The following is a 20247-nucleotide window of genomic DNA, read 5'->3' on the forward strand; positions in this document are numbered from 1 at the left end:
TGGGGACGGACCTCCTTACCCACTGCGCCGTGATGTTAAACACCATTACCTTGGTCTTACCAAGGTTCACAGACAATCCACTGTCCCGTGCAAATACATGCAATGCATCCAAATGACGTTTCATCCCCTCTGGAGAATCTGAGATCACCACAATATCATCAGCATATAATAGCAACGGAATCCATGTCCTTGCAAGCCGAGCACCTCTATCACCCGCTGCCTGTACATAATCTGAAAACTCATCTACATATATCCCAAAGGGAGTCGGAGATAGGGGACAACCTTGCTTCACCCAAATGGTGGAGTGAACCATGTCGGACATGCCCTGAGTAGTGCATACCTGTCCTACCACTGTCTTGTATAAAGCTAAGATCCCCTAGATCAGCTCTGTGGGCACCCCCATGTCTTGCAATCTGCGTATGAGTCTGGCTCGTGGCACTGTATCAAAGGCTTTGACCGGAAATCCACAAAGCTACAATATATCCTCCTGCCATGGTGTCTACCCTCCTCAATAATGGCTCTGAGTGTCAAAATCTGGTCAAGAGTGGAGAAGCCTCTCCTGAACCTTGCCTGTCCTGCTGCCCGTATGCCCTCTCTCTCTGCCCATCCACTCAACTCATGCTCAAGAATTGATGCATATAGCCTAGCCAGAGTATGACCAACCATGATGGTTCAGTAATTCCCGGGAAGCATAGGATCTCTCGACTTGAAATAGGCACAATAGTGGACGTACTCCAAGTCTCAGGGAAACCCTCGTACATGGCTCTATTAAACATCATAGCAAGAGGCTCTGCAAGCATATCTCAGGCATGGATAAAGTGCTCTGCTACCAGACCATCATGATCCTATGCTCTTCCTGTCTTCATCTTGTCAATGGATTTCCTTACCCTCTCAGAAGTAAAGAAAGTACATGTTTCTGGGCATGCCTCTGGAGGGTCAGGCACATGTGGCTGCCCCGATGTATAGAGAGATGCAACATATTCCCCCCATGTATCTGTGGAAGTGATGGTTAGCGGTGGAGAGTGCTCATTGAAAAGCCTCCATGCCTCACTAGTGTCCTGCCTCATAAACAGCTGATACATATCACGCTCTAGTTGAGATAGGTAAGCCCTCTTCTTTCATCGCACTAGGCGGCGAAAGATAATCCGTGATTGTCTATGTGTAGTAGTATCTATGAGCACCTCTCTCTGTAATCTGATCCTCATCTCTCTACATTCCTCATCATACCAACTGTTCTGAGGCATGCTTCCAGATCGTCTGCGTGTAGGCTGGCTGTGGGGTATGCCTCTGATGCTACATCGTGGAGCGTCTCTGTCAGAATCTGGGTGAGCTCATCTAGTGGTCGTCCTAGCTCCTGAGTACATAGCTTCCTATATATCTCATCAGTGTACACGGGATCCGTCTCCCTCGTGAAGGTATATCGAGTACATGTGGAGGCCTCTCCCAATGGAGCTGTGTTGAACTGGAACGATAGAGTGAAAGACAAGATAGCATGATCGATGCTACCCCAACTAGCCTAGTTCCCACCATGAAATCCTGAAAGGAAGGAATGAGTCCTAGCGGAGCCATAACATAATCCACTGTACTAGCGCCATGCCGATGTGAAAAGCATGTAAAACCACCTGCTGCAAGGAATCTGTGTAGGCCATTCAAAATGGCCAATCCATGTGCAGTCCCCATATCGATCAAGTATCTGCCATACTCAGTGTGCTCCTCATTCTATGATAATCTAGATAGGCCCATTTCTGTAATATTAAGCTCTCACATCAACTCCTCTGAGGTATCATAAAATATTGTATGGTGATGGGCAGTCCTAGCATTGAAATCCCCCAAGATAATAATGTCGCCATCTTTGGAAAACTCCCATATATCATCATCCAAAATAGAGAAGGGGGACTGTCCTCTAGGTGATGCATATACTGACGTACTAGGAGGGAAATAGCAAATAGCAATGTAGGCCTGTCTGTGCCTTCAGTCTCACCCACATGTACCTAGCATGCTCATCCCTCCGAGCTATATGTATCAGAGACTGTGCTCCTCCCTGAATACACTCCTTCCGAACCTCGTCCTCTGTGCTCGGATCGAGTCACCTGTCTGCAAGTTGTCTCCCATCTATATCGGCTCACATGGGGCATGGACTGCCCCGAGGCCTGATGCGTCTCAGAGTAGAAAATGATGTCTCTCCCGGTGAAACTATCCTCAAAGGCCCCTACATCAAGGCGCAAAGATCCATTACAATTTCATGTAGCCACTCTCAATGCGGTCCCACAGGTCTCGCACCGTCATGCGGGACGCTTCTCCAGAATAACCACTCGTCCATCCCTGTAGAAGGCCACTTTCCCCTTCTCTCGAGTTGTCATTATCTCGGGCATAACTTCTTTCATATGAGCAAGCTGTGTGAGTGTGAGGTCATCTCCAAGAAATATGCCCGTTTTCTTTAGTGTAGGACTCTTCTTTAAGAAGTCCTTCTTTGCCTCCATGGATGGGAAGCACATGATTAGAGCTCTTTCCTTTGAAGTCTCCCCATTTCCTTGTGTCTTCTTCCCTACCCTCCATGCCTTTGTATGAGTAGCCTCACTAACCATCATGCGGAGAAGTTCTTTGACTTCCCCTTCCACATCATCTCGGTCTTTTAGACCGGTTATTCGTATGTGTAGAGCTCTAGTCTTCCTTCGCTGCTCTTCTTCTAAAGTCATGTTGATGATTGTAGGAGTGGGGATAGATGTGGTTTCTTTCCCTTTCCCTTTCTTAGCGACTTCTATCCATTTCTCGGCCGCATCCGCCTTCTTGTGTGTCTTCGTGATTACAGCCACCCACGAAGACGTCTTTGCCCCATTCTGTTTCTCTTCCTCTTTGATCATCCGTACCTGTTCCTTGATGACCTTGATTCCTCGATCACCGAGGGTTGGAATTCACCTTCCTCTAGTCCGTTGCTTGCTCTATCAGCAAGCTCTTCTTTGAGGTCTAGCTCTCCCGAGTTTAGTGGCTATGTCCACTAATATACCTCTGGTATAAGTGGGCTCTAAAGTCCGTTGTGAAGCATGCTCACCTAGCTGTTGAGTCCCTGCTCTACAGAAGTCAGTGATCTCCCTCTATGAATGTCTCCCATTGCCTGGTCCCCTCAAGAGACTCCCTGTGTCTCCGCAGCTCTAGCAAAAACAACTCGTGGCATCTCTGATCCTGATATCTCATGACTCGAGCCAACGATCCAAGCCCTCTCTGAATAGATAGTGAAAGCGGTCTCGTATCTCGTAGTATACCAGACAATGACAAATGTGATGTAACTCTATCTCTGGCAATCCGAACCTCTTAGGCACAATAAAGACACTCGAAGAACGCGTGTCGGTCCAAGAAAGCGCGATAAACACACTTGAGGATCATGTGACGGCCGAGGATGAGGAGATTCCGTTACTCAAGGAGGAGCTTGCAGAGGTGCGATCACAAGACACACTCGAAGAGGGAGAGCTTCAACCCTCAATAGTTGACGAACTCAACACGATTAAAGAACAAGTGCGGGCCATCAATGAAAGAGAGGAGCAGCACAAAGAAATGACGACTTTGCGGGTGGATGTTCTTACAAAGACCCACCAAAAAACGGACGAGACCGAGAAATGGATCGCGATCGCCAAGAAAGGAAAAGGCAAGGAAACAACCCCCACACCCACCATCATTAACTTGACACTAGAAGAAGAGCAAAGGAGGCATGTGTGCCTTACACGTGAGGATTTGTGGCCTCAAAGACCAAGATAATGTTGATGAAGAGGTACAAGAATTCATGACTATGATGGGGGTTAATGAGCCAATGCATACGAGGGCTTGGTGTCACAAACTGTTGACTTGTCAAGCCACTAAAGAATGGAACCACTGTGCAGATCCCGGCTGAGGGGCCTAAACCCTAAGAATAAGCAGACGAAGAAGAAGTTCCTACCAACTTATGGGACCCCGTCCGATGGGGCCCAAGTGACACAAAAGAATAAAATAAAGCAAGACCAACAAACACACACACACACACACACGCGTGGAGCTGATGACGTGGCAGAATTGTACGAATTTCTCGATTTTGCATTACTGTGATGTGGCAGACTGTACGGATTTTTGCACATTGTGTTGGTTGTGCTGATGTGGCAGTTGTACGGAATTCCGTAAATCAAGCTGACTGCTTTTTGGGCCATATGTTTTTGTACCAAATGCTTTTGAGTTTAAGGCTTTTCATGTAAACTGCTTTTGGGCCTGGGAGAAGGTGCAGAGAGTGGAGTTTTGGCTTGTACTGTGTTGATGCAATATAAAGAAATACCGAAAGGGGCGCCAAGGTTTGGGGCCAATACTCTCTGGGGTGAAATTTCGCCACTCCGTGTCGCGTGCGCTCTCTCTCTTTCAGTTTCAATTGTTGTTGAAGTGCTAAAAGTCTGTTTAGTCTGTTCTTTTCTATTGGCACGTGGTGCCCGTCTTGTGACAGTGGTATCAGAGCATCAGGCGTGTGCTTTTCTGAAAGCATATTGGTCCTACAAAAGAGCAGACAGAGCAAACCGGTGCTTCCAAAAGTCTACTGGAATTTTATTTGAAATCTCTTTGGGTCTTGACCCCGGACTTTTTAGCCACTCCCACCCTTACTTCATCACACATCAGGCGGGCTCCCATCTTCACTGCTCATGTCTTACAAGGCATAAGCCATAAAGATCACTTGCAAGAGAAGGATCCAAGATTTGTTTCGAGCTACTGTTTCTCTCAGATGCAGTGCCATGTAGTGGTGGATGTCTATAGCTACCAAGCCGCACATCCCAAGGACTCGGCAAGCTTTCAAGAAAAAATTTGCCCGAAGTCATATGGTTTCTGGCAGCTTCTGGCAGAGTGGGATTCTGAAATGCTTGCCACGGAAACCCTAGCAGATTATAACTTGGAATATCTCGACATTTCTCAATAGGTGTCTCTTCTCGAGCTGATAACCTTGGAGGTCCGGTGTGATTGCTAGGTCTTGGGACTACCATCTCCGCCAGAGGAACACTGTCTGTCCAAGAGTTGATGAACCATGTTGTGGTCGGCTTACGACCTTATGGAAGGAACCTAACCCTAATTTTTGGTGTAGGTTTCAGGATGGAAAGTCGGTTGACTTTTCGAGCTCGGCTGATTTCAAGATTGCTTTTTGAGTTTGAGTTCTGTTTGCAACTTGTTTGGTGATCCTGCTTGAAATTTGTTTGAAACGGATGGTATCTATTTTGGACCTGGCTTGGTGTCGATTTGAATTGTTTGACTCTGGTACTCGTTTCAATGCTTGGTAAATTTTACTCCCGTGTGTAGTGAGAAATGATGTTTGAGAATGCTTGTTCATACTCATGGCCCGGACCTTTGTGGTTATTTGCGGGGGGAGTATTGAATGCTTAAAAAAGTATTATTGTTGTTATTGGCCCGGGCCTGGATGGTTATGCGGGAGGAGTATTAAGAAATCTGAGCAGTGGTTACTCTCAGCACCTCCAAACGACGCAGGTTGCGCCCTGGGGGCGTTTGGTTGTAAAAGGCCTCTATATCTCCCGACCCGGACCTTTTTAGGTTATGCGGGAGGAGTGATGAGGAAGTCGTTGAATATCTCTCGGCCCGGACCTTGTTAGGTTATGCGGGAGGAGTGTTTATCGGCGGCTTTATGTTTCTATGTCTTGTAACGTGCATATGTGAGAATTTGTGTTGCATTGTGATGTGCCAACCAATGAATATTCCTAATTGGATGAGATTGCCTGGATATGTAATTTTAGTGCATCCAGACAAAGTCACTGATGTCCCTTTGGGTTTTAGGGATACTGCTCGGCTGACAATATTCTGTTGTATGACTTTATGAACTCGAATTCCGGAAAATGATAATGATACTGATTGAATTGTACTTGACTTGTTTGAGTGTAGGAACTGAAAGACGAAATGACTGCAGCATTTCGGTCTCATAAATCTCTATAGACATGATTGCAATAAGGATTAGTTAATCGGGCATCTGTGAGGTCCCGATTGGATCTAGATGAACTTCACATAAAGCAAGTGCAAGCTACGTTAAACATGTGGCATAGCCAAACTTGGTAAAGAAGAACTAGAGTCAACTTACCAAATATGGTGGGGCTGATCTAACCTTAAGCTTTTAAATTTTTCTTGCATTAATAAAAAATTATAGTCTCACCTTTAATTTAACTCATGTGCAAGACCTTTGCACTACGCTTTGGAGGCTTTATGAAGCTGATTCGAGCTAGAGCCTACCTGCTAGTTTAGAACTTGCTAAATTAGGAGGGACTCTGGTAAAGATTAAACTCAACCTTGGACTTTAGAGTTGCACCTCCTGTGCAAAACTTTAGCAAAGTGCTTTGAAGATATCATGAAGCTGGTCCCGAAACCTTCTAAATTTAGACTATCTTTGGCAAGTTAAATTTTACCCTAAGGCTTCCTTGACTTCATACTTCGAGTCTAATGAGAAAATTTAACTACTTAAAATTTACACGGCTAGTTTCTTTTTTTGTCTTGTACCTTTGATCAAGGTTGCTTGGGATAGACTTATCCTACCTTGATTTATACCATTGACTTGGGATAATTAAATAGCAATTATCCTTGCTCTTTTATATACTTCTTTTCTTTGGTCCCTGTTTAAGTTGATAAGCACTTTAATCAATTCATCTTATTGTCTTTTATTTTCCCCGGACTTAAGTGGCAAATTTAAGATGGAAAATATTTATAGAAGGTTAGAAATTAATTTTCATGACAGCCCGTTGCAAGCTACCATGAAGGAAAGGAGAGATCATCGAATTCAATACCGATGCTACCACAGAGTAGTTGACCAAGGCAATTACCAAGAGCCTTAAGAAAAGATAGATGCTCGCCACCTTAATGTTTGAGGCATTGGTGTCCACGAATAGCCCAATTCCACTCGTGAAAGTGATGAGAAAGCCCTTTGCATGAAGCTTGGCTACAAGAAGGCAAGACTTATGACTTTGAGGAGTCCAAGATGCTATATCCCTTGGATGAGGCAAGAGTAGAGATGCCCTTAGAGGAGATTGTGACCCTCATGGCCAATGGGCTGCCACCTACTTCGGACAGGGTCACAACACTATCTCATTATCCATGACATGACTAGCCTGAGACGCAACAATCCTTCACACCTCGAAGACCATTCCTCCTTTACCCGTTGATGCTAATCACACATATCTTCTATTCTTTTTTTATAGTAAATTCTCGACCTACATGCGCACTTTATACCATTACATACTTTACACTTGATCTCTCTGATGTCCACGCTCACCATGTATATGAGGGCATCTACGAGCTGGACCACAAGGCACTCACTAGTCAGCTGTCCTCCATCTTATATACATGTCAAGCTTCTTTCAAGCATGAGAGTATTTTTTGTTTACACACTTTTTACAAACATAGTATAAAACAAGACTGATGATTTTGAATTGAGAAATTTCCAGCTGACTAAAATCTTTCCTCTTCTCTGAAAACGATACCCGATACCCTCCTGAAACAACAAATCCAAGAGGCAAGTTACAATTTGGGCTGATCGGTCAAAAAGTACTGCTCACTGTGGAGTTGGCAGTTGACTTTCAATTGGAATCTTTCGTTGACATTCTCCTCTGGACTCCTGAAACAGCGTCTTTAATGTGTGTGCATATCAAGTATGAACACTGAGAGGGCAAGATGATAAGAATTTTTTCTTAGTATGTTGGCTAATGGCATGAGGTTTTCTGCAAAGATTGGTATCAACGATGAAGGACGAGACATGTGGCAAGTGTACCTAGGTGTCAAAGACTACACTGCTGCTCTTGAACATTGTAGAGATGTATCACAAAAAGACCATGTTTATGTTGCCCAGGTAGGACTTGATCATTCACTTTCAATGCTGGCTGCTACATAGTGGCTTTGCTTATTGTCATTTTGATTTGCAGGCAGAAATCGCTTTTGCAGCAGGAGACTATGTTACAGCTGCTGTCTTCTATGCAAAGGTACTCTTTTACTCTTGTTTGGGTGGCAAGTCATGTGGTTGACTCATATGTGTAACACTCTCATAGCTTGGTTTCAAAGGAATTTAACTCTTGGTTGCATTTCACATCAATTCTAGACTACTGTTGTCATGACATTCGAGGAGATAGCTCTGAAATTTGTTGCGGTTGGTGATCTGGTGGGTTTTTGTGATCTTAGCTTTGAATAAGGTTTTTTGTTTTTGTGACTTTGATGTTTTTTCTGTTTTATGAAGGATGCTCTAAGGACGTATCTTCTCAGAAAGTTGGACAATCTTGGTAAAGAAGATCGATCTCAAATCACAATGGTGTCAACTTGGGCCGTGGAACTATATCTTGACAAGGTAAGCCATGGAGCTATATCTGGGCAATGGTAGTTTGACTCAGGGGGTGAGTTTCCGGCAGGCTGAGGTTTGTAGTAGTCATGAAGTAGGTTTAGAGATTTGGCAAAGTTAACATAGCTATTGGCTATAACAATTAAGATGACTGCTAAGTTTTCACACCTGTTCACCGTATTGAGTAACACAATTGGCAGATCAATAGCTTGGAATCCAGCAGGACCAGTGATATGAAGCCTAACACAGAACATCAGGGCATTCTCAAAGAGTTTCGAGCATTCCTCAGTGATTGTAAAGATGTCCTTGACGAGTCTACCACCTTAAAGCTATTAGGAAGGTAAAAATGCTTCCAAGAATGGAGTAAAATACCTCTGCTTTTTCAGTTCCATCCATCTCTGTCAATCAGACAAGTGGCTTTAACAGTCTGTACATGTGAAAAGAGCAAGTTTAGAGTAGTCAGATAGAGACAATATGTTTTATCTGCTGCATCTTTCTCTTAGCTGTACTGGTATCATTTGGATCTTCTATGGCCTCTACCATGTGCAGATGTGCGTGCATGTACACAGAAACTCAAAAGAGAGATTCGTGTTATGGTGATATAAGCACTGTCAACGAGGCTTATCTGTTTCAAAATTCTCTACCAGGACTTTGTATTTATGTTTATGACAGCTTGTATATTGTATCTATGTAGCTATGGGAGAGTTGAGGAGCTAATTTACTTCGCTGGCTTGAAGGAGCAGCATGAAACAGTGATACATCACTATATCCAGGTAATATATGAGACACAATTCTAATTGCTGTAATCATTTATGTGAATGCCCCTTGTCTATATTCCATGATAAGATGTAACATGAAGTTTTTGAAAAGAGCCTAAGTGTTTTGGCCACCCTTTCTTGCGTCGTATTTGCTGCTAGATACATCTGTTGAAGTAGCTAACGTCATGGAGAAGAATAATTAATTCTCTGTAATCAGTCAATAACAGCAGGTTTAGAGTCTTTTTTTTTAATTCTTATTCTCCGTTTTATTTAAATTGAAGCGAGGAGACGCTAGAAAGGCAATAGCAGTTCTTCGGAAGTCAAGTATTTCGCCTGAACTGCAGGTAAGCATGGCACAGCAATAAGTCAGAAGAAAGTCTTTTGAGTGATGATGATAACCTTTTGTATATGCAGTACAAGTTTTCTCCGGATCTCATAATGCTGGATCCATATGAAACCGTAGAATTCTGGATGACAATGGAGAATATGAATCCACGGCGGTTGATTCCTGCCCTAATGCGTTATTCAAGCAAGCCTCACGCCAAGTACGCTCCAGTGATGTGGTTTCAGTCTTATGCTTGTAGTTAATATACAGATGTGTAGATTCTAACCGCAGAAAGGAAAGCGGTATTTGATATTGCAGAGGTGAACCTCATGAAGCCATAAAGTATCTCGAGTTTTGTGTACAACGTCAGCAAAACAGGGATAGTGCTGTGCATAATTTGCTGCTTTCCTTATATGCTAAAGAGGTAGTAAGTGTAGGTGTTTTATATTAGTTCAGCTTTCCAAACTGACATAGCCAACTTAACCCGTTTGGGCTTTTGTCAGGATGATGAAAACACACTTTTAAGGTTTCTAGAAAGCAAGTATGGCAAGGGAATACCTGGGCAGCCAGATATTTTTTATGATCCTAAGTACGCACTTCGGCTATGCCTGAAAGAGAAGAGAATGCGCGCTTGTGTGTACATCTATAGCACAATGGATATGCATGAGGAGGCTATTGCTCTTGCACTTCAGGTGAGATCTATTAAGCATTACTTGTCAAGGAAAAAGGAGAGTGAAGATGACTGGTTTCCAGTAAAAATAGATGGAAGGACTTGTGTTGCTGATTTGTAGGTGGATCCTGAGCTAGCTAAAGCAGAGGCGGACAAGGTGGAGGATGATCCTGAGCTGCAAAAGAAACTTTGGCTTATGGTGGCAAAGCATGTTATACAACAAGAAAAGGGTGTGGAGCGAGAGAACATTCGCAGGGCAATTGCCTTCTTGAAAGAGGCAGATGGCTTGTTGAAAATTGAGGATATCTTACCTTTTTTTCCAGATTTTGCTCTAATTGATGATTTCAAGGTGAGACTCGTAGGTGGTCATGATTAAAGCTCCAGTTTGCAAGTGAATATATAACATAGTTTGTAGGCAGTCCCCAGACAGGGACCTAGCGAGAGAACATTCATTCATAGGGCACTTGCCTTCTTGAAAGAGGCAGATGGCTTGTTGAAAATTGAGGATATCTTACCTTTTTTTCCAGATTTTTTTCTGAGTGATGATTTCAAGGTGAGACTTGTAGGTGGTCATGATGAATATATAACATAGTTTGTAGGCAGTCCCTAGTAGACAGGGACCTGACAGATCCATCAAGGTTTTTGTAATGGTTTACATGACATTGTAAGTGTTGGTTTTTGCTGTGTTGGTTTCAGGAAGCTATTTGTGCATCCTTAGAGGACTATAACAAAGAAATCAATCGGTTGAAACAAGAAATGAATGATGCAACTCGGGGAGCTGATGATATACGACGGGATATCAGCTCCCTTACCCAATGATATGCAATTGTTGACCGTGATGAGAAATGTAGAGTAATTTTTTGACCATTGATTGCTTTTCGCTCTTAATTTGTTGCTACTTGACATGTGGTATTTGTAAACATGTAGTCATGGCCCATCTAGGTTCATGCTCCAGGCACAATGTTTTCATTCAAACTAGTATGTTTTGATGGACTTTTATTCACATGAAAATATGGCATTACAAAACTGGTCCACGTGATTGTAAAACTCTTGCAGATTTGCGGACTCGGTATCCTGCGGTCGGGAAGCATTCAAACAAAGGGTGTTTCTTCTGTCATGGCTCCCTTTTATATATTTCCTTGTGAACATTCCTTTCATGCTCAATGCCTTCTTGCTCATGTTACCAAATACAAGGACAAAAATGAGGTAAACCAAAATCTGTTACCAGTTGTTTATGACATAGGGCCTGGATGAAAGATATCAATAATGCTGAAAAGTCTTTTGGTGTAGATGGATAGAATAATGGATTTGCAGCGTAAAATTATGGTGTTAGTCAATTCAGAAAGCGTAACTAATGCATCCACTGCAGAAAATGAGGTTTCCTCCCTTGATGCAAGCAATATGCCCCCAGTAGACCAGGTAAAGATCCTACACATTTTGCAGGTGTCACTTAGTTGTCACATGGATCTCTCTGAAATGTGTGTCTGGTTCAGCTTCGTGAGCAGCTTGATGACGCAATTGCTGGAGAATGCCCTTTTTGTGGAGAGCATATGATCACAGAAATATCAAGGCCTTTCATCATACCAGATGAGACAGATGAGATTCTTAGTTGGGCAATAAAGCGGGTGCAGATCTTGTCAATTTGCTGATGCAGATTAGCCAGTTTGTGGCATTGTCACATATGCCACCTTTTCCTCAAGGTGGGCATCAATTCTAGTCCCAGTAGTCTGGGTTTCCATGCATGGAAATGCCGTCAGTATTTTACAAAAGAGGGTTGTGGCCTACCATGACGGAGTAATCAAGTGACAGCATCTCTGCAGAAGTTGGTTTGCATGAATGCAATAAAGGAGTGGTGCAATCAATGATTTTCCTTGAAGACATACTTCCAGGAGTGGTGCAATCAATGATTATCCTTAAAGACATACCTCCAGTCCAGTCCCATCATGAGTTGCTAATAGAGTAAACAGTGTGCCTTCCCCCATGGCATACTTGTAAACAATCATTGGGAGAATGGAAAGGCTGAATTCTGATGTTTTCCTTAATGCATCCTGTATATCTGGCAATTTTGCATTATTTACGAATGGGGAATATGAAGACTGAATTCTGATGTGTTGACAATGCATCCTGTATACTTGGCAATTTTGCAGGAATTTCAAACTTTTGTGTTGTAATTAGACATTAGCATAAGCAGAAAAGTATGAAGTGAGCTTTAAGTTGAGAAACAATTTGGTGAGGTGCCTGCTTCTACAAACTTCATTTGTGTGTGTATGTGTGTGATGTTTCCCTTGTCTATGATCTGTTTGGTTGGTTTTCCTCGCTTCGAGGTTTCCCACAACTAAATTAATCAAATCAATTTTAAAAAAATAATGTCTGTGGTGTGTGTGTGTGAGAGAGAGGTGTGTGGAGGGAGCAAAATTGAGCGTGATGAATTTCTGCCCTTTGTCGCGTGAGCCTCTGCGCCTTGCTACTACTCTCTGCGCCTGCGCCAGCAGGTGGGTGTGAGTGTGCGTGTGTGTGTGTGGGTAAGAGAATCAGCGACAGCGCGAGTAACAAAGCTGCACTCTTGTAACCCTAGCAGCGAACTATTTCTGTGCGTGAATCTGCATCCTGCGTGCAGACAGTAAGTGGAGACAGCCTGGTGTCTAACTGTGTTCTGCAGATTTGGTCTCTCTTGCCCACCTGTATCTGCTCGCTGCTGTCAGAATTTAGTTCGAACTGTTGCATTATCAGTGTTAGACAGTTTACAATTAGGCACGATTTACAATGTTACAGGCAAAGTTTTTAGCAGATGTATGAGTTCTCGGGAGATGTACATAGCTCTGAGGTCTTTGTAAATAGATAAAGTGTCAAATTACCAAAAAAAAGAAAAAAAGAGTCTTTGCTTTAGTTCTCGGTCATGGTCGGTTGACGCATGTCAGAGTTCCCGTGCGTCTTCAAGCGTCGTAAAGCCATGGAGAGTGTTTCGGAGAGTACTTCTGAAATCAAAAGTTGTCTGTATGAAGACTTCGAAGAGGCCCGGAAAGCCTGGAATGGTCAAGCACCTGCCCTTGAGGTACGAATTCCAGTACAGGACCTGATGGATCCGGTAGCACAATATGCCATGAATGTGGTCATTTTGTTTTTCCCTAGCAAAATGTCTGTTGCGCAGGATGCGGACAGTGGGTTGATTTCTTGCTCAAACGCCAGGCTATCCAAGGCGTTTATTTTGGTGCTCAGGGTTTCTATGAGGTACTATTGGCAGATACTGAGGCTAGAAACCTCTTGCTGGAGATGTCTCCTCTCTTTTTTGGCACGCAGATGACTCATTTTTTGCCTTGGGCACTTACAAAGGACTATCAAAGTTTTATTCGTCACAAATGTCCTGTGTGGGTGAAAATTGTTGATTTTCCATGCACGTGGAGGCATTTTCTTCCTTTGTTGGCTGCTCAACTTTGCAAGGTCATTTGCCCGTCGGAATTGGACGCGAACACTAACAGGTTTTGCATTCTGTGGGATACGGATAAGCATACCCCAGATGGAATTATGGTGGATTCAGGGGATCCTTGGGTGGGCAAGCGTCCTTTTAAACTTAAATGGGGCAAATTTGCTAACTCTTGTTTTCGATGCGGTAAATTCGGTCACATGCAATCTGAATGTCCTGAACCTGATTTGCAATCCCCTCTTTCGGCTATTCCTTCCTCTATCCTTGTCCCTATAGGCAAATCTGTTGGTGAAGCTAAATCGAATAGAATCCCTGCTATGAAAGTGGCTTCTAATGCAGATAAAGGGAAAAACAAAAATCTGTTGTCTGCGGATGTTGGGAATGTAATGCAGGGAAAGGCAAAAATGTTGCGTGGCTTGTGGGCGATACCTAAAAAGATAGTGAAAATTCGTACTCCACCTTCCCCCGTAATTATGTTCCTCTGGTTAACGCCAATAAGAATGTATCATTTAAGCAGCTTCCCTGCAATGACAATTGCACGTTGATTGTCGCTTGGGAAAAAGCGATGCACTCTTATAAGGATGTACTTTTGGGCGAGGCTTCCACTTCTCAGGCAGTTTCTATGGACAAGTTTCCTGCTTTGACTGAGCAGATGGGTTTTGGCATGGATGTGGTAGATGGATATGTCCATATGGACATCTTGACTTGATCCTTGTGTTTCTTGCCGTTGTAAATATGGTTTTAATGCACAGTCGCATTAAATGCATTTCATATAATGTGCGTGGGTTATGTAACTTGGATAAATGGCGACTGACCTAGCACTATGTACATACATGTAAGGCAGATATCGTGGTTTTGCAAGAACACAACCAGCATGAATTTGTTGGTCAGTGTTCTTATTTTGCAGGTTATTGGATTGCATATGCTGATTTGCATGATTACTCAGGTTTATTGATGTTGGTTCGGCATGAGCTTCAGCCAGTTCTCTTATATAATGATCCGCATGGCCGTTGATGGTGATTCAATGCTTGTTGAACGGTCGGGTGTATGAATTTGGAGGTATTTATGCGTATACATCATCTGGACAAAGGGCTGCTCTATGGCGAGACATCTCTTCTTGCTCATGGACCTCGAGTGCATTCCTTTTGCGGTGATTTTAATAATACCCCTGAGATGGATGATAGTACCACTGGCAATTCACATATGTTGTTTGCGAAAAAGCAAGAATGGGATAATCTCTTTGCTGCTTCTTCGATGATTGATATATGGCGGCATTTGCATCTAAATGCATCTGGTTTTACTTTTCAGCATGTTGCCCATTCTTCTTATCGAGCGCGGTTGGACAGATGGTATTTGCTTAATTTGTAACAATATGAGGAATTTGCATGTGAGGTCAACATCGATTATACCTTGCAGTTATTGGATCATTATCCTGTTTTGTTGGATGTGAGTTTTGGGGAGACTCATTGTGATCAGGCTCTTCCCAGGAAACGTCTGCTACTTGTTAATAATGCTTATCTCACACATGAGGTTTTTCGGGGAATGATTTCTGAGGTTATTCCCCCTCTGTTGGTTCATATGCATCTTGATCTTGATGCTGCCTGGTATCGCTTTGTTATGAGGGTGCAAAGTGTTATTTGTGACTATGGCAAGCATTACATGCAGTGCACTCGAGGGGAAGTCAAAGATACGAAGCATGATTTTCAACGACTACAAGAGTTGGTTGATTTGCGACCTCTGTCTAATTCTGAGATGTCGGAGCTGTGTGAAGCGTCTATGTGTATTCAACGTAATGACAAGCGAAAGCTTGCTAAATGGCAGACGTGTGCTTGTCAACAGGCTTTCATGGACAAACGTTGTGCTTCGAAGCAATTTTTTAAGCGTTTACATCATTCAAGACTCTCACATGCAATCAAGCGGGTTATGCTTTCCTCGAGTGTTTGGACTTCTTCAAAGCAGGAACTTGCGGATGCCATGGTTTTGCATTATCGATAGGTGTTTGCTGCTCCTTCTCAGGTATCTTTGGCTGCTTGCCATGCGCATCAATTGATACTTTCCTTTGTTACTCCGATCATATCCCCGCAAGATGCGTGTGGCCTTGAGGACCCCTTCACTGCTTCAGAATTGCATAGTGTGTTTCTTGCTTTGGGCCGCTGGCGGTCTCCCGGCTGAGATGGGCTTACTGTGGAATTTTTCCTCTCCTTTTGGGAGGCTCTTGAGCATGCACTGCTTTTCATGATTAATACGGCATGGGAGAAACAACTATCTTGGAAAGAAGGTTTACTTAAATTGCTGCCTAAGCAAGCGCTTTGTGAGCGATTCTCTCATTAGCACTTGATTACTTTGATGCCGGTGGTTTATAAGATATTGGCTAAGATGCTGGTGCATCGCATTAAGGACCATCTTTTTGCAGGACTCCATCAGGCTCAATATGGTTTCATTCCACGTCGCCAGATTATGGATAATTTGGCTAATGTTTTGATTGGCATGGAGTACACTAAGTACACTCAACAAGATGTATTGATTATGCAAGTTGACATTGAAAAGGCCTTTGACACTGTACAGTGGGACTTCATTGCCGCCACCATGAAGTGCTTAGGGTTTGGTCCTAAATGCGCGAATGTGGTTTATTTTTTTATGTATGTAGCACGTCTTCAAGGATATTGGAAGGTGAATTAACTGAATCTTGGCCTCTTGGTTGTTCGGTCAGGTAGGGCTGCCTCCTTAGTGCTCTATTGTATGCTATTGCTACTCACCCGTTGTTGAATTATCTTGATCACTTGACCTCTATTCAGAGTCTGCATGGTCTGCAGTTACCTTCGGGTTGTACATTCATTGGCCAGGCTTACGTTGATGATTTGTTGTTTATGCCTCGTTATCGCCAGGCGGATGTCAAGGTGATTATGGAAGCCTTGGAACTTTTTGGCATTGCGGCTGGGCTTAGAGTCAACTTTTGTAAATCGAAGATTCTACCTCTCCGTTCTTGTGATTGGCATAGTCTGTTGTTGCCAAGTGAGATTGTGTCTTCAAATGTGATCACTAGGCATTTGGGTTATCCAATTGAATGGAATGTTACTCACTCTCAGAAAGTCAATTGGGTCATGCAACACTTGAATGTCAAATTGCATTACTGGAAGCTTTCTACTTGGCCCTTGCATGTTCGTTTGCAAATTGTTCAAAGTATCGTGTTGGCATATGTTCAGTTCTTTTTGCCATTGATACATTGGCCTCGCCGATGTCTTGATTCTCTTATGTTGGACATTATGTCCCATTTGTGACGACTCATGCTATGAAAAAAGGTTTACGCTTGATGTCGATGGAGAAGCTTTGCACTCTTAAACGTCTTGGTGGACTTAATATCTTGGACTTGCGCAGGCATGTGTTTGCGAGGAAAGCTACGTTGATGCCCACTCTTGTGCAACAAATTCAGCCTTGGACTCTGATGTTTGCATTCCTCGGTCAGCACGTTGTTACTTATGCTTTTGGCCATTGGCAACCCTCTTTCTGGGAGGTGGTTTTTGGCAAGATGGAAGGGCACATTCCTGGATGGCCACTTGCTTCCACTTTAGTATCTGCTTGGAAAGAGGTTACGATGTATTTATCGTGGAATCCTCGGCTTCGATCCGTTTGGAAAGTCTCCATTGGAGACGGGCATTCTCTCTTACTTTGGTCGACCGCTCACCTCGTCAGGCTTACTTTCTCTCTGGTCGTGGCATTCATGTGGTTGAGGATGTGGTCGATGAGGCTGGATATATTTTTGAGTTTCCCTTTGCAGCTCGTTGTTTTGGGTTGGGCATGCATTACCGTCAGTTTTGGAGAGAGCTTCAAAGCATGCTGCTCGACTTTTTGCCTGATGGTAATCACATGTTTGATTGGGCCCTTCGGGAAACACCTTTTCGAGATATTTCTGTTGGTCGAATTTATGCTCTTCTTCTACCACAAGCATGGCTTGATGGTCATTGTAATGCCCTTTGACACATGCACAAATCTGGCCTCTGGTGGAGGAGGCTCCTCTCTGCCTTGTGGAAAATCCATTTGCCTTTAAAGGAGCGCCTGTTTCTTTGGCGCTGTTTGCTTGGAGTGCTTCACGTTGGCACTTTTCTTCGGGCGCGTCATATTCGTCCTTCTTCTTGTGTTTGTTGCTCGACTGTAGAAGAGGATTTGTGGGATTGTTGTGTTACTAGAGATTTCCTTCACCATGTATTGGCGTGTATGCGGCTCCGTTTTCCTGGGGTTGTCTTTCACAAAAGGTTCTGGACATTTGGCATTTTCTCACCGACGTTACAACGTTTTGCGATCTTCTTCATGTGGGTCAGATACTGGGCTTTGTGGACCGTGTGGAGTCAGTGTAATGCTTACATGTTCCATCGTACTCATGCGGATCCATTCCCCCTCTTCAGGATTTCTCTTAGGCAATCGTTACGGTTTGCTTTGGAAGTTGGTGATATCACCTTAGAGATGCATCAGCTTTCATATGAATGTTTTTAGCTACACTCTGAGTACTTTTGTGCTCTTTCCCTTGTATATGATCTTTTCAGTGGGTTTTCCTCGCTTTGAGGTTTCCCACTAGTAAATTAATCAATCGATTTACAAAAAAAAAAAAAAGGGAGAGAGTCCCTGCTGTGCTCTGTTCTGTAGCCTCCACCTCATCACGAACGCCCTCAGCACCTGCAATCGTTCCTCTATGCACTACTGGTTTTCAGTAGTGGCTTGTAGTTTTGCGCTCGCGAGTGGGTGTGCTATGTGCGGGTGCAACAGTGGTGTGCATGTGTGGTGAACCCTTTTGTTGCGCGACTCTGCCCTGCACCGAGGCTCTACACAGCGTGCCAGTGGCTGTTGATTGCTCTCGCCTGCACGCGGCCCATCAGAAAATTTGTGTGGGTGCGCATGTGTGTGATCTGACGCAGCTGTTACTCCTCTGCACAACCAGCCCTCACTGGCTACTGTACAGATTTCACCAATGTGTGTGTTTTAGGGTGTGTGTGTGTGAAGTAGGTGATTTACAAAAAAGTGTGCGTGAAGCAGGTGCCATGTTTTAGCTCTTTGCAGCCCCTATTTTCTTCTACAGCTATGTTGTCTGTGGGTAGTTGTGTGTGAGTGTGACTAGGAGAGTGCTTTTGTCATTTGATGGATCTACTAGAACAGTACATATACAAACACCGGAAAGCTTTGGAGAACTCAGCTATGGAGCCCTTGACTCTCATCAAGAATTTTTTACATGAGGATTTCGAGGATGCCGTCGCGCCTGGGAAGGACCTGCTCCTACCATGGAAGTGCGCATTCCAGTGCAGGAGCTCATGGACCCCGTTGCTCAATATGCCTTAAATGCGATGATTATCTTCTTCCCGGGCAAAATGCCTATTGCTTAAGATGTAGGCCAATTGGTTGATTCCCTACTCAAGAAACAAGCAGTCCGGGGGTTTACTTCGGTGCAAAGGACTTTATGAAGTCTTGTTAGCACACATGGATGCTAGGAATGCTTTGCTTGAAATGTCTCCTCTCTTCTTCAATACACAAATGCGATGATTATCTTCTTCCCGGGCAAAATGCCTATTGCTTAAGATGTAGGCCAATTGGTTGATTCCCTACTCAAGAAACAAGCAGTCCGGGGGTTTACTTCGGTGCAAAGGACTTTATGAAGTCTTGTTAGCACACATGGATGCTAGGAATGCTTTGCTTGAAATGTCTCCTCTCTTCTTCAATACACAAATGACTCATGTATTGCCTTGGGCCCTTTTAAAGGACTATCAGAGCCTTATTCGTCACAAGTGCCCTGTTTGGGTTGAGGTGGTCGACTTTCCTCGCACTTGGCATCACTTTCTTCCCTTGTTGGCTGCCCAGTTGGGGCAAAGTTATTTGCCCTCCTAAGCTGAATGCAAACACAAATCGTTTTGGTATTCTATGGGACATGGACATCCCCACTCCAGCAGGCATTTCGATCAATTCTAAGGATGTAGTGGTTGGGAAGCGTCCTTTCAAACTCAAATGGGGTAAATTCACAAATACTTGCTTCCGTTGTGGCAAATTTGGTCATATGCAGTTCGAATGTCTGAAACCAAATCTGCAACCTCCTCCTTTCGCTGTCCCTACCCCTCAACCTCCCTCACCTCCGAAATCTTATGTCGATGTACAAAACAAAGGTGCTTTATCTTCCTCCCCGATAGCATGCTTCTCCATATGTTAAAGACAAAGAGAAAGAACAAGTTTTAACATTAAGCTTGGATAGTGCCCAAGAAAACTGTTAAAGCCTCTATTCCGGCATCTTCTCGCAACTATGTGCCCCTTTTGAAGAATGTTTCTCAGAAAAACTCCCTTGTAAAGACAACACTTCTTTGGTTGAGGCTTGGGACAAGGTTGTTCGCTCCTACAAGGAAGTGCTTACAGGCAAAGCCTCTTCATCGCAAGGTGCCCTTATTTTCTGTAACTTTCAATGGTCTAGTAACTTGTGTGTAGCGGAAAATAGCATGAACATAGTGAGCATTTCATTAGAATAGATTCCTAATGAGAATAACAAGAGTGCTTAGGTGGAGAGAGCAACAAAAAGCATAACACCTAGTTAGATAGCATGAACAATACTTCAAAAGAGAGAGAAATTAAGCAATTCACAACAGTTGAGGACCGGATTTGCATGGAGCCGGTCCCCCCTTCAAAAGGCTTTCTATTATGGTTTCTCCCATCAAGAGAGACATTTTACAATACAATTCTTTGTGAAATTCCTTCAATACGAGCTAGTGCAATGAAGATGGAAACTTCATA

The 20247-nt window shown here is 43.6% G+C and overlaps 1 protein-coding gene across 3 annotated transcripts in view; it reads left to right on the forward strand.

The window, feature by feature from the left end:
• The window catches only part of LOC147440151 (vacuolar sorting protein 18-like), a 96134-nt gene extending 84870 nt beyond the window's left edge, over positions 1 to 11264 (forward strand). The window contains exons 11-24 of one of the 3 annotated variants that reach the window (XR_015190360.1): positions 7718 to 7837; positions 7911 to 7967; positions 8084 to 8143; positions 8219 to 8326; positions 8518 to 8657; positions 9012 to 9090; positions 9357 to 9419; positions 9490 to 9620; positions 9719 to 9824; positions 9904 to 10092; positions 10192 to 10419; positions 10767 to 10917; positions 10998 to 11048; positions 11127 to 11199. Coding sequence is in view for 2 of the 3 variants with exons in the window: in XM_086529928.1 (XP_086386054.1) it covers positions 7718 to 7837; positions 7911 to 7967; positions 8084 to 8143; positions 8219 to 8326; positions 8518 to 8657; positions 9012 to 9090; positions 9357 to 9419; positions 9490 to 9620; positions 9719 to 9824; positions 9904 to 10092; positions 10192 to 10419; positions 10767 to 10889 (1404 nt within the window). In the remaining variant the exon portion in view is untranslated. Of the gene's footprint in view, positions 1 to 7717; positions 7838 to 7910; positions 7968 to 8083; positions 8144 to 8218; positions 8327 to 8517; positions 8658 to 9011; positions 9091 to 9356; positions 9420 to 9489; positions 9621 to 9718; positions 9825 to 9903; positions 10093 to 10191; positions 10420 to 10766; positions 10923 to 10997; positions 11049 to 11126 lie in introns of all 3 variants that reach the window. The other 2 variants (XM_086529928.1, XM_086529927.1) reach the window with 2 other exon arrangements.
• The last annotated feature ends 8983 nt before the right edge of the window (positions 11265 to 20247 follow it).

Source organism: Adiantum capillus-veneris, chromosome 15 (genome assembly GCF_014529385.1).
Source record: "Adiantum capillus-veneris isolate H3 chromosome 15, ASM1452938v2, whole genome shotgun sequence".
NCBI lineage: Eukaryota > Viridiplantae > Streptophyta > Polypodiopsida > Polypodiales > Pteridaceae > Adiantum > Adiantum capillus-veneris.